The sequence below is a fragment of the Tursiops truncatus genome, chromosome 6 (assembly GCF_011762595.2).
Source record: "Tursiops truncatus isolate mTurTru1 chromosome 6, mTurTru1.mat.Y, whole genome shotgun sequence".
Classification (NCBI taxonomy): Eukaryota; Metazoa; Chordata; class Mammalia; order Artiodactyla; family Delphinidae; genus Tursiops; species Tursiops truncatus.
Genome location: NC_047039.1, coordinates 95,741,133 through 95,758,696, shown reverse-complemented (window position 1 = coordinate 95,758,696; position 17,564 = coordinate 95,741,133). Strand labels below are relative to the sequence as shown.

General features: G+C 51.9%; 1 protein-coding gene across 23 annotated transcripts in view; it reads right to left on the bottom strand.

The window, feature by feature from the left end:
* ZNF618 (zinc finger protein 618) overlaps positions 1–17,564 on the bottom strand; it is a 184,918-nt gene that overhangs the window by 58,988 nt on the left and 108,366 nt on the right. For 5 of the 23 annotated variants that reach the window (XM_033858435.2, XM_033858441.2, XM_033858436.2 and 2 more), the window contains exon 3: positions 7,203–7,462. The exons of the other annotated variants lie outside the window; for them this stretch is intronic. In XM_033858435.2, the coding sequence (XP_033714326.1) occupies positions 7,203–7,462 (260 nt within the window). The remainder of the gene's footprint in view (positions 1–7,202; positions 7,463–17,564) is intronic. 23 annotated transcript variants of the gene reach the window in all.

The following is a 17,564-nucleotide window of genomic DNA, read 5'->3' as shown; positions in this document are numbered from 1 at the left end:
CGTGGACAAGTAGGTTTCCTGAGGCTCTCTGGGGCTGGGACTCAGACCAAATGTCCTCGGGACCACGGTCTTCCAAGTAGACTACAAATCCCCTGGGGATGTATGAGCACAGGGAATTTTAAGAGAATCCATTCCCAATGCATTTCTTCCTAAAACCAATGGGCCAGAGAACGTGGAGGGCAGGGAGGCCCCACTCAGCTGGTTCTCCTCACCGTCACCCTTCTCCACACGACAAACACAATGGTCCTTTCACCCACCCCAATCCCACCGTGGTGCTGTCCAAGGGGGATGAACATCTCAAGGCTCCAGGCAAAGAGATGCTGTGTTGGACTTAGAAAGTGGGTGGATCTAATGACTGGGAATAATTTCTTTTGTAAATTGGGTGATTTCTAATTCTTTGTTTTCAACAAAATTGAAGAAGAATCTAATGGAGTTGTCAGCGAAGAGACCACTGAAAATAATATCTGACGATAGACCCCTGTGTGATTTCTGGCGTACAAACTGGAAGGTGTTCAAAGAATTGAGTGACACTGATAAAACAAGACTGCCTCCACCCCTGGCTCCTTATTTATGTGATCAAGCCTTCTAAGCACTTACACTTAAGAAAATGGAGGGCTTCCCTGGTGGCACAGTGGTTTAAGAATCCGCCTACCAATGCAGGGGACACGGGTTCGAGCCCTGGTCCGGGAAGATCCCACACGCCGCGGAGCAACTAAGCCCGTGTGCCACAACTACTGAGCCTGCACTCTAGAGCCCGCGAGCCACCACTACTGAGCCTGCGTGCCACAACTACTGAAGCCCATGCGCCTAGAGCCCGTGCTCTGCAACAAGAGAAGCCACTGCAGTGGGAAGCCCGCGCACTACAACGAAGAGTAGTCCCTGCCCGCGTGCAGCAATGAAGACCCAACGCAGCCAAAAATAAATAAATTAAATAAATATTTTGGAAAAAAGAAAAGAAAATGGAAAAAAAGGAATTAAATGAATGCTGAATCTTGTCTCACTCAACAATAAGAAACATTAATTCACAGAAACTTGAGCCAATTGAAGAAGAAATAAAGGCTCATCTATTTCATTAAGAGGTGCATTTTCAGTAATTTTTTACTTTTACGTTTGCTATTTATCTAAATTTGTTTTTGACAAAGTATATGCTAAGAGCAACTCCATCAGGAAAAACAAACGTTTTAAAATGTACAGCTTTCTGATCCCAACGTATTTTTTAGAAATTTCTATTTCAACTTACGTACATCTTGTTGTGGGAGATGAGTGTGAAACGGTGATCAATAAAAGACTCTCAAGCATAAAAAATACATTACATTAGGATAAAATCCTGTGAGGGAAGTGGGCTGGAAATGTGAGTTCAAGGAGAAAAAGGAAAGATGCATAACTTCTGACTGTTCAAGATGAGCCTGTTCATACGGTTTTTAAAAGGATGATGGTGGATATCAAAAGCGGTGGGGTTTGGATTCCCTTGGATACACTTAAAAGAGTGGTTCAGAGTTTTATTTCCAAAATGCCACATTTTAAAAAAAACAATACAACACGTCAGAAATTATATCCTTTGTAATTACTCCAACTTTGGATGAAAACGTTAGACGTCAACTCAAAAATGTGAAAGAGAATATAGTTTCTCAAAATTCTTTTAGGAGATATTGAAGAAAAGAAGTTTGAAGCCATTGGCCTTTCAGCTTCCTATCATTCCAGAGGTAACCCCGGATGTGTCAACGTCCAAGGCCTTGGCTAATACCACTGGTATCTGTTTTGCATTTTCTGTCCCCCTCAAAACCACTTTTATACCTATGACTTCAGTCTGACCTCAACAATCCTACTGGAAAGACAGGCAGACTTTATTACACCCACTGATCAGTGAAGACAGTATGGCTCAGAGAGGTTAAGGGAGCCTTAACATCCTGAGCCCCACAGCGGGGCAGACCCCCGGTCTTTTGGTTACAGTCCAGGGGCCCTTTCCCACGGAGACCCTCCAATCAGGAACCCCATCCCACCCTGGACCACCAGATGGAGAGTCAGCAGCTGGGATAAGACGCACCTGAGAGGGAGGCCAGAACCCTCCTTTCTGAGTGGCTGCGGCAAACAGCTGAGCGTAGGCTCTGGCAGGCTCAGGCCCAAAGCCCTGCCAACGCCGACTGAAACAGGAAACTATCAGCTGGCACTACAAAGCGGGACCTGGCACCTTCGCTGCCTGGGTTTATAAGAGACCGAAACCCATGTGTCTGTGTCTGAATGGCTGTCTGCTCTTCTGTTGCTCCTTCCAGAGCTGTGGCCAAGGCCCCGCCTCCTCTTTCCCTGCCCCTCCTCCCTGGGCAGCCCTGTGTGTGTGAAAACACCACCACCCCTGGTGCCCAAAGCTCGCTGCCTAGAAACATCCTTGCAGGATCCAGGCTCCCAGCTGACTGACTCTCCCCCCTGTACCTGGTCGTGACCCTCCTCTGCTCACCCATCTCCAGGACAGGAACTCACTCCCTCAGAGGCCTGTATTCAGTTACCAAACACTTCCCATAATCACAGAGTCCTCCCTTTCATGAGCTTAAATCACCTCCTGGTGACTTTCCTGTATTGGTTGGGGCTACTTGGAATGTGTCTGCCCGGTCCCATCCCACCAAAATGCTCTAAGTCGTGAATACTTAGACCCCATCATCTCTTCTGCACCATTCTTCCAGGAAATGCTCCATGGGCTGGATGCTTTTTGGCGTAAACCCAGCTCGCCTTGTCTTCATCATCTAGGACAAGGCTGACGAGCAGGTGTCTACTTCAGATTTTTCAATTCTAGCTGACTGGCAGTGACTTCCTAGTATACTGTGTTGAGAAGGATTCTGAGGTACACTGTTGGGACAGTGTGCAGTGATCAGTTAGGGATGCCTTTCACTTCTGGTTTTATCCAACAAAGTTGTCACAGTCAGTATTGTCTCTGCTCTTCTTGCTAAAAAAGGAGAGAGATAACCCTTTTCTCAGTCTCTCTAGACTGAGAGAGACCCTTTTCAGCACAAAGAATTTCTGGGCAGCAGAAAAGTAGCAGCAACTACGGCAAGCTTGGCAGCCAGCCTCCTGGGCACTGATGCCCCTCCCGGCTCTACAAGTCTGAGAAGCGGCCAAATGCCATCCATGTGTCCAGACCCAAAGTTCCTCCATGGGAAGTGCCTCAGATAATGTTTGTGTCACTAGGAACACTGTTTGTCTGATGGCTGTTAAAGGGCCAGTGAGGACTTCAGGGTGGGAACAGGCGGATGGAGCTCAGAGAAAAGGCAAGCGGGAGGTTCCCTCATGGCACAGCACTGGGTGACCGAACAGGAACACTATTGTATTGAGTAACAGAGCCCGGCCACAGCCCTGCACACCCCTGCCAAGTGCCCTGGGAACATGTTCACTGCACGGCGCCCAGCCACCAGGGCACAGAAGCACACTGTGGCATAAGCTCATTTAAAGGGATGGCTCTAACCAGCATTCTGTCCCGGCCAGATCCCTGGGAATGCTTTCCTTCCTTGTTTTACTTCCAGGAGCAGGTGGGAGGTGGGTGCTGTGAGGTGGAGTGGCAAATCTCTTCCATTTCCTAGGCCTTTGTTTGTCCCTCTATAAAATAAGGGGGTCTGAGTGCCGCATCTATAGCATGCGGAGCTCCTCTGCCCACTTCCATATCCATGACAGACATCAATAATCAATCATGACACCCTTTAGAATCTTCAAACACAGAACTCCTAATAGCCAGCAGCAATTGCTCGGATGTGGCCCATAAGATAATATCTACTTGCCTTTTTGAGATGAGATGAGTTCAGAATGTTCAATTCTAACACTGATTTTTTTTTAAAAAGTTGCCTTTCTTTCCTGCTACTAAAAGGCCAAGCCAGATTCCTCTGAGCCTGACCCTTGGCAGAAGAGACTACACCCTCAAGGAGCTCTGCCTTGATGGATGTGAGACGCCATCATGACCAGCAGGGGGTGCCCTGGCCCTGCTTTGGTACCGGCTCCAAAATGGTGGCTCCGCTTCTAACTGTGGTTCTTACACCTTTTCCACAGAAGTCTTCCAAAAGCAGGTTACTCAGAAATTGCATAACATCCTCAACGTCCCTGGATTCTAGGGGGGCAGTACTAGAAGAAGCTCAGGGGAGAAAACCGAGAACCAACTAGAAGCCATGTCTTCTGACACCTCAGCCAATGCCAACTTTCTTTTCTATCCTGCTTCTTCTCTACATCACACTGGCTTATTCTTCAGACCTGGGAAAAAAGCAGAAACTATTACTACTCTTTCCTCTCGAAGAGGTACTTTATACTATCAATACTAGTATTACTGCTAATAACAGCGAATTATTTACTAAGTATAATGTTGAGTACTTTATACACATTATCCTATTGAATCCTCACCTAACCCCATGAATTTGCAATTGTGAGAACTGAGGCACAGAGAGGTCAAGCAGTTTGCCCAAGGTGCAACAGTCATTAAGTCAGGGAGCCTGGATCCACTCCCAGCCTGAGGAGCCGAGCTCATTCTCCTTGCACAACACTGTCCCCTTCGGTTCCCACACCTATGAGGTGGCCAGGACAGGGAGCATGTCTCCTTTAACAGAAGAGGACATTAAGGCACAGCAAGGCCAAGGAACCTATTGCTGAGTAGCAGCTGAGCTGGAAACCAGAGTCTGTGACTGGCATGAGGCCCTGGGGCCTCTCACTGTGCAGGGAGTTGGCCCAGGGAGGACTCCCAGCATTTCCATGCATGGCCACTCCAGGCTTTCCCCACTGAATCCTGACTGCTGGCCCCGCCTCAAGGTTCAGATTCAACTACCCTTCACTGGGCATCTCCCAGTGAAGGGCATAAATAACTCCTGGGTCCAGTGAGTCTTAAAGTGAGCAGGGCAGGGCCTCTCCTCAGTTAACTAACACATCTATGAGTGGCTAACACAGTCCTAGGCCTTGGGGAGTGAACACTGGTGGAGGGAGGTCAGACGCAGGCCCCAGAAAAGACTCTTCTTTCATTCGACACTGGGCTAAGTCACTCATGCTCTTCAGCAAATATTTCTGGTTCATCCCCCCTTCTGTCACATGGGAAATGGCATTTCCCCACCTCCCTGGGGTTGGGCGGGGCCCCCTGACTAACCTGGCCAATGACTGTGAAGGGAATTAACACATCTCACTTGTGGATCACAGCTGGCACATGAGTCCCTCCAGAGCTCTTTCCCTCTGTCACTTGGCTGGCAGCATTCCAGACAATGGCTGCTTTAAGCCTGGGTCCAGAACAGAGCAGAGCCCCCAACTGGCCCACAATGGACATGTAGTGGGACTAAAATAAATGAACCTTTGTGGTTCTGAGCTACCAAGATCTCATTACTTTTTAGGGTCTTTTGTTACTGTGGCATAACCTAGCCCCATTCTGACAGCTATAGCAGCAATGACAACACTGCTTCCTAGAAACTAGTACCTTGCTAGGAATTGTGTGGTGGGAGTAGGGAGCACAGACACAGATCAGACAGGTCCTGGAGCTCTAATCTCCAGGAGCTGCCCATCTTGTAGCAGAGGCAGGTGCCGACAGGGCCCCTCTAATCTCAAGTGGATAATGGGAAGTGCCCCTGAGGGGCAGGGCAGAAACAGACCACTTCTGACCAGAAGAGATCAAGGAAGGCTTCTAGGAGGAGGGGGCACTGGAGCTAGTCTTGTAAACTGGGTTGGATTTCGGCAAAGGCATTCCAGGGAGAGAGAACAGCAGGAGCAAAGGGTAGGAAATGCTGCAGAAGAGCAGACTGTGCTGGAATGAAAGGACCGGGAAGAAAGAAATAAGAAAGGGGGCTATGGGGCTCAGGTTATGGAGGACCTTGATGCTATGGCCTTGACCTTAGATACAGTGGGGAGTGACATGGTCAGTGTTTCATTTTTGTCCAGCCAAAGGCAGCCAAAGTAGATGGCAGGTGAGGGCAGAAAGACACAGAGGCACAGCTGTTAGCAGGACGCCACAGTGACCCAGGTGGAGTGATGGTGGCCACAACCAGCCCAGAAACAGCTGGGAAAGGGAACTTGAGGCTGATCCCCAGCGGCTGGGAAGAAAAGGCAAGAGGTCTCGAGTCTAAACTTGGGGAAGCAGACACAGGGCAGCCTCCCCTGCCTGCCACACATGGGATGGGAGCCTGGAAGTCAGGAGGAGGTGGGCAGAGCTGCCCCAGGAGGGACAGGCAGAGGGGAGCGAGACGGTCTCCTGAGCACAGGAATGCGGAGGAGGGCACAGATGGAAACAGAGACCTGGGAGCAGACTAGGCAAGGTCTCCGTGCCAGGCTGAGGCTCGTGGACTGTATTTTACAGACCGGGGCTGCAAACTGGTGGTCCATGGAGTGACTCTCACCCACAGGTATGTTTTGCTTGGCAGATTGTAAAAGTCAAATTAGTCACCAACGTTTAAAGCCAAAAGAATTTACATTCAAATTCTCATTTCCGGCATGTGTTCTGTCCAGAGATCTGGCCACCCTGAGCCCGTCTCCCCACCTAGTTACCATACGTGAGGCGTGGGCTCTCCAGCTGGACCCAGGCCCTACCACCTACCACCTGCCTGTCTGGCTCATCTCCACAATGCTAAATAAACGTATCTTTCGGGCTTTGTGGGCCTTTGCGTTTGCAAACTGGCAGGAGTGCAGGCAGCCCCTAAGGGGTATCCCCTGGCTCACGCTGTAATGTAGCAGGGAGAGACGGTTTCTAAGAAGCTCGTTTCTACTGAGCTCCTCTGAGCCTGGCCCAGACCAGAAGAGGCGGGAGAAGGTGCCAGACTGCCACCCATCTGATCCTGACTGGACAACTGGTCTGAGCAGGACCCACACTGAAAGCTGCCCCCAGAGGCCCCTGGGGAAGCCCAGGAGGAAGAAATGCAGACGGGCATTTAGGACACCGAGTGATACAGGCTGTGCTGGACCCATCTGGGGTGTGGGAGCCCCATGGTGTGAGAGATTCGCCGGGCCTGCAGAAAGTTCCAGGCATCTGACTTGAGCAAAGTCTTAAAAGGACAGGTAGGGTTTTGCCACGTCAGGTGGGAAGACAAGAGCTCAGAGCAGAGCTGAGCAGGCAAAGGCGAGTGTCAGGAGCTGAGGCCCTTCCCTGAGGGCAGCCACAGAAGGCTCTCGCAGCCGGGGAGGGACAGGGATCCCAGGCCTCCCTTCCTAGCACTCCGGCTCCACGTTCCCACCCCGACCCCAGCCCGACCCTGAGGACGGGCGCTCACCCAGGGTCTGCTGGTTGCGGACACCGCCAATCACCACGCAGATCTCGGCAGGCACGTCGCCGGTCCCATCCTTGCTCACCCCCTTCTTCTCCTCCTTGGCCTCGCCCTGCCAGATCACCTCCTGGATGTAATCATCGGGCAGCTCCGTCTTGACCTTCACCTCCGTCATCGTTCCCTGCTCGGCGCTCAGCGAGGCCTCGGCCGGCACAGGCTCTGGCCCCTCCACCTTGGTGCTCTTCTGGTTGCGCTTCAAGCGCTCCCTGGGAAAGAAGACAGTCTGCTCAGTGTGGACCCCAGACCTACCTGGGCGCGCCCCAGCCAAGGGGGGGGGGGTTGCAAAATTTTTAGCTATAGACCCACCTCTCATGGGACCCTCACCGTAAAGCACAGGTTCCCACCGCTGCCCCTAAGGGTCCTCCAGGGAACCCTGGGGCTCCAAGGAACACAGTTTGAAAATCACTGGACTAGGATGGCTCACACTGCACCCATTTTGCAGATGGAAAAGCTGGGGTCTAAATGTGACCAGTAACTCTTGTAACTGGAGTTACAGGAGACCTGCAAGCAAAGCTCTGGCTGGTTGAAATGAGTTCTTCTCAAGCTTCAGCGTGACCGTAAATCAGCTGAAAATCTTGGTAAAGTGCAGATTTGGTGCAGCAGGTCTGCGGCTTGGCCTGAGATTCTGCATTTCTAACAAGCACCCAGTGGAGACAGGCGCTGCTAGTCCTTAATGGCGGTTTGAGCAGCAGGGGTTTCAGTGGCTTGATGTATGCAGAGCACGTGGTCCCCTTCCCTTTGCTCCTTGGCGGAAGGGCTGCAGAGCTCACCCTGCTTTACACTAGGGAACATGCAGGTCAAAAGGCTCACTGAGGGGGAGGCCACAGAGCCAACACTTGGGCCCCCACAATGCGGCCTCTAGGTGGCTCTTCAAATAGGAGAAACATCCTCAAGTTAATAGGCTCAATATTGAGGGTGGGCCCTGAGGCCTAGAGCAGGGCTGTGACCTGCCCAGGGCCACACACAAGATTGGTGGCAGGCCGAGGCACGAAGCCAGGTCCCGGCCATCCACTCCTGAACTGTTCTCCTTTCAGTGAGACTCTCTGTGTTATGAGAGCCCCCTCATCCTTCTGGCAGTGGTGGGGAAGCTGAGGCATGCACAAGCTGGGGAATCAGGTCACGTTCCAGGCCTGGGGATGCTGCCCTGGCCATGCCCAGCCCTCTCCAGTGCTCCAGAGAAGCAGCTGGACCGTGAACTTCAAGGCCCAGGCTCAGGCAAGGCCGACTAGCATACCAACTGGAGCTTAGCGGAGGTGCCCAGGCTGGGAGGCAAGACCCGGGATCTCATCCTGGATCAGCAGTGGGCTTGCTCTGTGACTCTGGACAAGACCCTTCCCCTCTCTGGGCTTCCAGCTCCATCTACCACAAGAACATGGGTTTTATCATGTCCACTGTCCCGCCCAGCTCTCAACTTTCTCCCAGGTTGGGGAACTGAGCAGAGAGAGAGAAGGAAGGCTCCAGCTGATGACGAGGGGGCAGAGAAAGGCCACTGGGGTGGTCCTATGACTGCACTGTGTCTCCCCACCCCCGCTTCACGTGGTGAAGTCCTAACACCCAACGCGACTGTATCTGGAGATAGGGCCTTCAGGACGTAATTAAGATTAAATACAATCAGAACAGTAGGGCCCTTATCTGATAGGACAGTGGCCTTGGAAGAAGGAGAGAGATCTCTTTCCCCGCTATTTCTCTACCATGTGAGGACACAGAGAGGAGGCTGTCTGCAAACCAGGAAGAGGGAGCAGAGGCTGCCTGATGGCCTGGCGGGAAGGAGATGCGAGGAACTGAGATGGAAAGAGCACTGGGTTGTGAATTTGGATCATCCCAGAGCCGAATCTCAGAACTGCCACTCTCTCAAGTTGTGGGTTCCTGCAAAAGTGACTTCAGCCCCGAGCCTCAGTCTTCACACCCATTCGATGGGGATAAACACGGCACCTACCCCACCGCACTGTGATGCAGACACAAGGCAATGTGTGCAAGGGACCTAGAACGCTGGCCCCAGTGGAGACTTTCTGGGGTACCTATCGTCTATATGGGGGGCAGGGGAAAGAAGTGTTCAGAGAATGAGAGAACGCAGGGGAAGAGTCTTACACGCGTAGATTTTAGTGCAGGGGCTGTGGAAGCAAATCAGTGGGGTTTAAAGGCAGCACTGTCATGCCAGCTTGGAACCCTGAGTGGGCCCTGACCCTCTCTGAGCCTGTTTCCGCACCCGTGAGGCAGGGAGCCCCACACTAACTCAAAGGGCCTCGTGAGGACCAACTGCAAAAATGTACAACCAGGACACTGTCTAGAGTGACTCCTAGAGTGGAGATGCTAGTGCTGAGGGAAACTGGTGATAGAAGTTGCTGAAATCCCTCCCTATTCCCTAGCTGAGACCACGTGGGTGCTACAACTTGCCAGTCCTGCCCACCCTGAGGCTCGCTGAGCACAGAGAAAGAACTCAGGGACCCTGTCCGACCCTCCATGCCAGCCTGGCAAGAACACAGCCCACGGGTCCTAGGGGCTGCTGGACAGGCAGGCAGCTGAGGACTCTCCCTGGCTTGGGCCTGGCTGGTCCCGACCCCAGCTGCACATGGGGCTAAGCCCTAAGTTCAGGGCAGATGGGCTTCCCAGGGCCCGCAGAGAGGCCCACCAGAGCGGAGGTGTCCCACCTGTCAGTGTTCCCCACAGCTGACCTCACAGGATGGGAAGGACATAGAACAGCTCCCTGCCCAGAACGCCCTCCCCCCAGGGCCTGTGAGCGCTTGACCATCCTGTCTTAACAGACCTAGTGTCCCTTCCTGCCCTCAAGGACCTCATTAGCGTCTGCCATCCTGGTGGGAGGGGGGAGCTGTTGGAGTCTGACAGGTTGGGTGTCCACAAACCCCGCAACCTCTGGCCAGAGATTCCCCTCTCTGAGTCTGTTTCCCTGTCTGCTAAAGGGGGACTGTGCTCCTTGCCAGAGAGCTGTACAGAGTGGATCTCCTTGGATGACAGCTGCCACTATGATGACACTGGTCCATGATGACATACGTGCCTCTGGGAAGCCTTCCCTGCTTGCTCGAGATGGCGTTAGACCCCGTCTCTGAATGCCCCGTCTGCCTTGCACAGGTGACTCTCACACCCTCTTGCCCACAAGCACAGTGGCACACAACCACCCACTCTCTTACAGGTGACACCCCTGAACCCTTGCTGCACTGAGAACACGGGGACTTCTCCTCCCCCGGCTTCACACTTTAGATTACAAGCCCAAGTGTTGCTTTCCTCGGATGCTTTACGTTTAATTAGGCCTCCTAATAACAATGGAATTGCAGAAGCACTTATATCACTGTGAATCAGTGCTGCAGCTCCTTCTAACTTCTTTAAGAAAATATTTTTTCATGTATCATTTTTTAAAATAGAGCTCATTATTTTAATTATATCCATTTAAATGTACAGTGGAACCCATGGATATTCTCAGCACGAATCATTAGGTATATTAGTGAAAAAGCACTTGGAATCTATCTACATGCTGACACTCCATAATCTATTCTATTTGTGTCACTGTAAAATAGATTTATATATAGATAACTACAAAATAGTTGCTTAAGATATGCTATGAATTTTATATTTAACCCGAGTCATGCTTCAACGTAAAATCCAATGTCAGGCACTAAAAGGATATTTCTCAGTAAGCACAGGATGTCTGTGGTCACTGGTTACTGCTCATCCCAGAATGCCAGGAGAGAAGTCAGACCAAGTGGGTCCCTGCCCAAGGAACTCCCTAACAGCCCTGGTCTTTCACTAAGGCAATGGTTCTCAAAGTGTTTTCCTTAAAGGCCTAGGGGTTCCAGAGCAAGGGCCCAGAAGCACCCATGAGGCCTGGATAACAGGGTGGTGGTGACTAGATCTCCAAGAACCCCTACTTTCTCCATCTTTGATATCTACAGCTTTGCTTTCAATGGGTGGTAAATGGCGGCTCCCCTGAAAGACGGGCCTACGACCTAATCCCCAGAACCTGTGAATGCAAACTCATTTGAAAAAAGGCGCTTTGTAGGTGTAATTCACTTAAGGATCTTGAGAGGAGATCATTCTAGATTATCTGGGTGGGCCCTGTATGCAATGACAAGTGTCCTCATAAGAGACATGTGGGAGATTTACAGACAGAAGAGGGAACAATACAGAGAAGAGGAGGCAGCACGACCACAGATTGGAGACACGCGGCTCTACAAGCCAAGGAATGCTGCAGCCACCCAAAACCGAAGAGGCAAAGCGCAGATCTCCCCGGAGCCTCCAGACAGCGTGTGACCCTGGCCCAAGACCTTGATTTCAGACTTCAGGCCTCCAGAACTGGGAGATCAAATTTCGTTTGTTTTAAGCTATCTAGTTTGTGGTAATTTGTTACACCAGCCACAGGAAACTAATACACTAGGCGTGACTAAATTGGAAGAAATACCTCGGAAGCAGTTAACTTTTGCAAACCACTGACCGCCACCACCCCCAAAGTTTTCTTTTGCTTCGTTCTTACTCATCCCCCGGACTGAATCTGATATGGCCAGTCCAATGCGCCCGCAGAGCCTGCCTGGGGGAAGTTTCAGAAACAAATCTCTTCCTCTGGGTCTTACCAGATGGTTCGGTGCTTATACTCACCCCGTCACATCTGGCACTCACAAGCACCCTGTGGCCAGATGGGGAACCAGAACAGAGGACAGGGCCCATGTCTGTTCCGTCCCCATCCACATCCAGCCCTAGCCTGGGCCCTGCGGCACAGTATGAACTCAGTCAACACGGAGAATGAACGGCATGCCCAAGGGCGCAAGACTTCCAGCCATGAGCTTGTCTGAACAACTCTTGTGACTCCTATCCTGGGGCCGTTCCCACTGAGCCCTGCAGCCCAGGACAACGCAACCAAACAACTTCTCAGTGGACTGGGGGCTCAAAGACAAATTCCACTTCTGGCCATGTTGACGGAAGAGTCCCAGTGATGCCCGGTGCCTGGGAGTCAGACAACGTCCTCTCTGAGTACAGTTTCTACATCATCCCACCGAAAATGCTAATGCTTCAAGTTCTACCAAGTCGCAGTAGTAATGAGACGTCCTCAGCACACTGGACTTCGGTCCCACCCCTGCTTGATTCTGTTTTCCCATCTGACGACAAGTGAGCTAGAGTCTGAGATGTCGAAGGCTCTGGTGGAGGCCAGACCTCTACCCCGAAAGTGTGCATGTCTCCTTGCACAGGATGGGGAGCAGGGCATCTGTCTGTGCTCCAAGACAGCCTGAGGGCCACTCCACCTCCCCCAAAGGCCACTGCTTCTTTACTCTAGTACTTTAGCCACCTGAAACAATGTTAAGGTGGGGGGGAATCTCTAATCACAGTGTGTAAGCAATGACTTGGTTAAGTCCCTCTAGAATAAAACCTCATTAAAAGACTCCAAGCAGGGCTTCCCTGGTGGCGCAATGGTTGAGAGTCCGCCTGCCGATGCAGGGGACACGGGTTCGTGCCCCGGTCCGGGAAGATCCCACATGCCGCGGAGCGGCTGGGCCCGTGAGCCAGGGCTGCTGAGCCTGCGCGTCCGGAGCCTGTGCTCCGCGACGGTAGAGGCCACAACAGTGAGAGACCCGCATATCGCAAAAAAAAAAAAAGACTCCTAGCATTACGAATGAGGGTTAACTGCCCTCAAGGTGAGCTTAAATACACTCTTCATGAATGCATGGATACATGGGGTGTTAAATGAATGAACACACATCCAGCCATGATTTCAGAGGCTGTGTTTACCCTGCTGCAGAGGCTGACCACTGACCTAGGCCTCCAGCTCTATCCAGCTGCCCACCTACCGATGATCTGAGTACAAATGATTATCATTCGTAGATGTTGGCAGGCTCCTCCTTGGCAATGCTTTCTAGGTCCAATGAGGTTTTTGCCTCCCCCATTCCACCAGAGCCGTTCTTTCCAAGGCCTCCTGGGACCTCCATTCTCCTAGATCCAACAATCTCTTCTGGGTCCTCATTGAGTTCGTCCTCTATCAGCAGCCTCTAACGAGCTCCCCTCTCCTCCTCCAACCCTTTCCTCACTAAGCTCTGGGCCTGCCCGGTGGGCCTCCCACCTTCCAGCCACTCTTTACCAACCCAACCCTTATATGTCAACCTGCCCCAAGGATCAGTTCTAGAGCCTCTTCTTCTTCTTTTTTTTGCGGTACGTGGGCCTCTCACTGTCGTGGCCTCTCCTGTTGCGGAGCACAGGCTCCGGATGCGCAGGCTCAGCGGCCATGCCTCACGGGCCCAGTCGCTCCGTGGCGCGTGGGATCTTCCCGGACCGGGGCACAAACCCGTGTCCCCTGCATCGGCAGGCAGACTCTCAACCACTGCGCCACCAGGGAAGCCCGAGCCTCTTCTATTCTTATCCATACTCACTTCCTACATGATCTCCCCTAGATTCATGCTTTTAAATATTAACTATGTGATGATAAATTCCCAAATCATACCTCCAACCTGGACCTCCCCCCCACCCCCGAGCTCCAGACCCGCGTGACAACTACCCACTGGACACTTCCGCCTGGACGTCTAACACGCACCCATATTTACAGGTCCAAACTGAACTGCGGCTACGCCCCTTCCCCCAAGTCAGGAAAACAATTCTTCTGACTCCAATCCCAGTGCTCTTCCCGCTAAATCCCACAGCTTAAGCCACGGTCATGAGATAGCAGCAGTCTTCTCCACTTCGGTTAGTATAGTTCCGCCCCTCCAGCTCCTCAGACCCAGACTCTGGGAATCATCCTTGTCTCTTCCCTCTCACTCTCTCTGAAGCAACATATCAGCAAATCCTATCAACCCCAGCTTCAAAATATGCCCAGAACCTGACCACTCCTTACCACCCCACGGCCACCACTCTCGTCCAAGCCGCCTTCCCCTCTCTCCTGTCTTGCTGTAGCATTCTCACGGCCCGTCTCCCTGGTCCTATCCTGGCCCAACGCCCCAAAACTGACGTTCGACACAGCAGCCAGAGCCTTCCTATTCAGCTAGCTCGTGTCACTCCTCAGCCCAGCACTCATTCAGGGCTCCATGTCTCACTCAGCGCAGCAGCAGAGTCCTCGCCCCGGCCCCGCAGGGCCGTCTGTGACACGCCCCACACGCCCGCGGACCGCATCTGCTCACACCGCCCCTCTCGTGCTTTCCTCGCTGGCCCCACCAGCCTGCTCGCTGTCCCCTGAGCACGAAGGCAAGCTCCCGCCTCAGGCCTGAAATGCTCTGCCCTCCTCCCCAGATGTCCCCAGAGCGAGTTCTCCACTCCCCCAGGTCTCTACTCAAACATCCCAGTGCCGGCAGAGAGATCCGTGGCCGCCTGATCCCAAACGTCAGCCGTCTCCGCTGCACCCCAGCTTCAACGCTCCACACCCCTTCCCGGCTTCACGCCTTCTGCTCAGCATCCACCCTCCATTCATGTAACATGCTTGTTACTCCTCGTCCGCTTCGCTGTCTCCCCAAGTAGAATGACAGCTACAAGAGGACGGGGACTTTGTCTCCTCGGTTCACTGTCACATGCCAGCACCTACGGCGGCGCCTGGCATGGGGGAGGTGATCAATAAGCACCTGTTCGCTGAAGGAGTCAAGAATGAGCTCTGCAAAGGTCAATGCCATTGTGGCCCTCGAGGCGTCTCCCTCTACCCACCCCCCAAAAGAACTGTCGATGGTTGAACTGCTTCAGCTGGTCCCCAGGACTGAAGGCAGCAATGTCCCACCCATCTGACCCTCGGTACAACGTGGGCTGAGGACGTTTCACAGGAGCCAACGTTCTGAATAAGTGAAGTTTATTCCTGAAGTGTCATGGTCTTCTCTCCATCCTTCCCAATGGAAATTTTCTTAAATGTAACACACTCTTCCTACTTTCTAAATTGCCAAAATGCAGCAGCCTTGGTAATGCTCTAACACCAACTCTTCTTTTCCTCCAGCTTTACTGAGATACTAGTGACATATAACATGTAAGTTCAAGGCGGACAAGGTGATGATCTGATATTACATGATGACCTCAACTCCTGAAGATGCAGGGTCACCATTATATCTTCCATTAGCAGATTCGGGCCCTCAGGCAGGCATGGGGTGTTGACACCCTGTCTCAGGGTGACAACCGCCTGGGAGCCTGCAGCCTCCACCAGTGGCTCTGGGAATGCCCCCTCTGCTTCTAACAGGTCCCAGATCCGAATCTGCCTGCCAGTTCCATGTGGTTTTGGGAGACCTTCAGAGGTAAAGGCTCTACCCCACTGCTTTGCGTATCCCTGTGCCTAGCCCCTGGCTGATGTCAGCTAACGTCTGCTGAACGATACAAACCGAAAACGGCAGGTGCAAAAATGCCAGCATACAGGGCGGAAGAGATGCCGGTGGCAATGATGCCAATAACAGGGTGAGTGAGGACAGGGCAGCTGTGACATACCAAGTGGCTAGGACGGGCCACTCACAGTGCGGCTTCAGGCCCTATGCATGCACTGTCTCCCTGCTCTCCACAATGCCTTACACAGGAGGTAGTTTTGCTCTACAGATAAGAACACTGAGGACTGGAGAAACAGTGACTCATGGTCACACAGCTTTCTAGAGACAGAAGCAGGATTCAACCAGGTCTGCCTGACTCCAACCCCTGGGCTTTTTTAATCATTTGGATGATTTCTGTTTTTTCTCAAGAGAAGAGAAAATAATGAAAACACTTGTTGAATGAATGAACAAATAAATGACTAAATGACAGGAAGCTCCAAGAGATGGGGAACATGTGTATTCCCTTGTCTCCTACAGTATCCTTAGTATCTTGACCGAACAGGCACATGCTAGATGCTAAAAACAGGAACACGGAAATGCAAGAAAACAAAGCAATGGAGGGCTCCATCTCTGCTACAGAGAAAGGTGTTTGGGCTCCGTGTTCAGTGCTGACATTCAGCTCTCCTTGATGTGCCCTAGAAAGGCTGCTGTGCTCACACCTGTCCTTTGGATGTAAAGAGTCCTGTTTTTAGCCACAAGGACAGAAATCATCACGGGGACAAAGGTCGCAGCTTTACCACTAGCCTGGAAGGGCCAAAAGAGAGAAACTACAGCAAAACCCCAGTTTCCACAAACCCCAGTAACAAGGCAGCTGTATTTACGATTCCACCCATGATTCAAATCTTTACATCATCACCCATGCCTTAATAACCCTCAGAATGATCTGCTTCTGGAAGGGAGCACTGATATATTTTAATAAACAGTCAAGTAGAAAAGATGAGATTAATAGATTAAAACTAATAACCTATTAAACAACTCTTAACAGTCTAGAAATTCAAAATAACCTGCAATGTATAAATATATCATTAGTTTGAGTTAATTCTTAGGCACTTAATTTTCTTCAATGTATGGTGTCAGTCAGCCACGACGCTGGGTAATACCGCAGCTCAGAAAGACAGCATGAAGACTTAAATATTAAGAGTTAATTCCCTGGTTAATTTAAACCTAAAATAGAGAAAAGCAGGAGTCTTGAGCAATGCTGTCAAGTCACAAACTCTGACATGTAGCAGGCAGGGCCCTCTGGGGAAAGCTGGGAGCTTCTCAAGGCTGCCATGGCACATGGAAGGTTGGCCCAGGTCAGCAGAATTACTGTTAACAGCCTCTTAAACAGATGCACTGCCTTCGTTTTCCAATGGATCTGGCCTTGGTACAATACGTATCCGCCAGCAATGCGCACGGCTCTCTGAAGACCCACCTTGCCGCGGCTCTCCCTACACAGTTTTGGGACCCTGCAGACTCAGGAATTCTCACCCACTTAGTATGCCCTTGACAGGCAGGTGGGGAAGGGGAGGCCACAGAGGAGCCCACGCCCACAGTCCTGCATCTTCCGGGACACCCGTGGTGGCCCACGCAGACCCCAGAGAGCAGGTAACTCAACCATGAAGAGTGAGGCCACACCTAGGTTCTCTTGCTGGCCATATAAACAGAGGATAAATACACCCCTTCTGCCGTCAGTGTTATTTCCTGCTGAGGCTGTGACTTGGCCTCGATCGCTGATGCCCAACTCCTCTGGCCACCCTCCTTGGAAGGAAACATAAAGAAGCTTCCCAATGGGACTGCTCCCCTTCCACCCTGCCCACATTGACAACTGATACCAGGAGCCGCTCAGCTGCTTAGAAAGGTCTGTCGTCCCTCCAATGTGCTCGTCCCATCCTGGCACTACCTCTGGCCTCCACCCCTCCGCTCTTCACCCACCAGCCCTTGAGATGGGCTGATGACAGATTTGAGGTCTGGAATGCACAGCCAGCTCTGTCCACACGCCCTCATGTGAGCACCTGGGCCTGGACCCTCACTGCCCAGAGGCGTGCTGTCCCCGGACACATAAACGAGACTC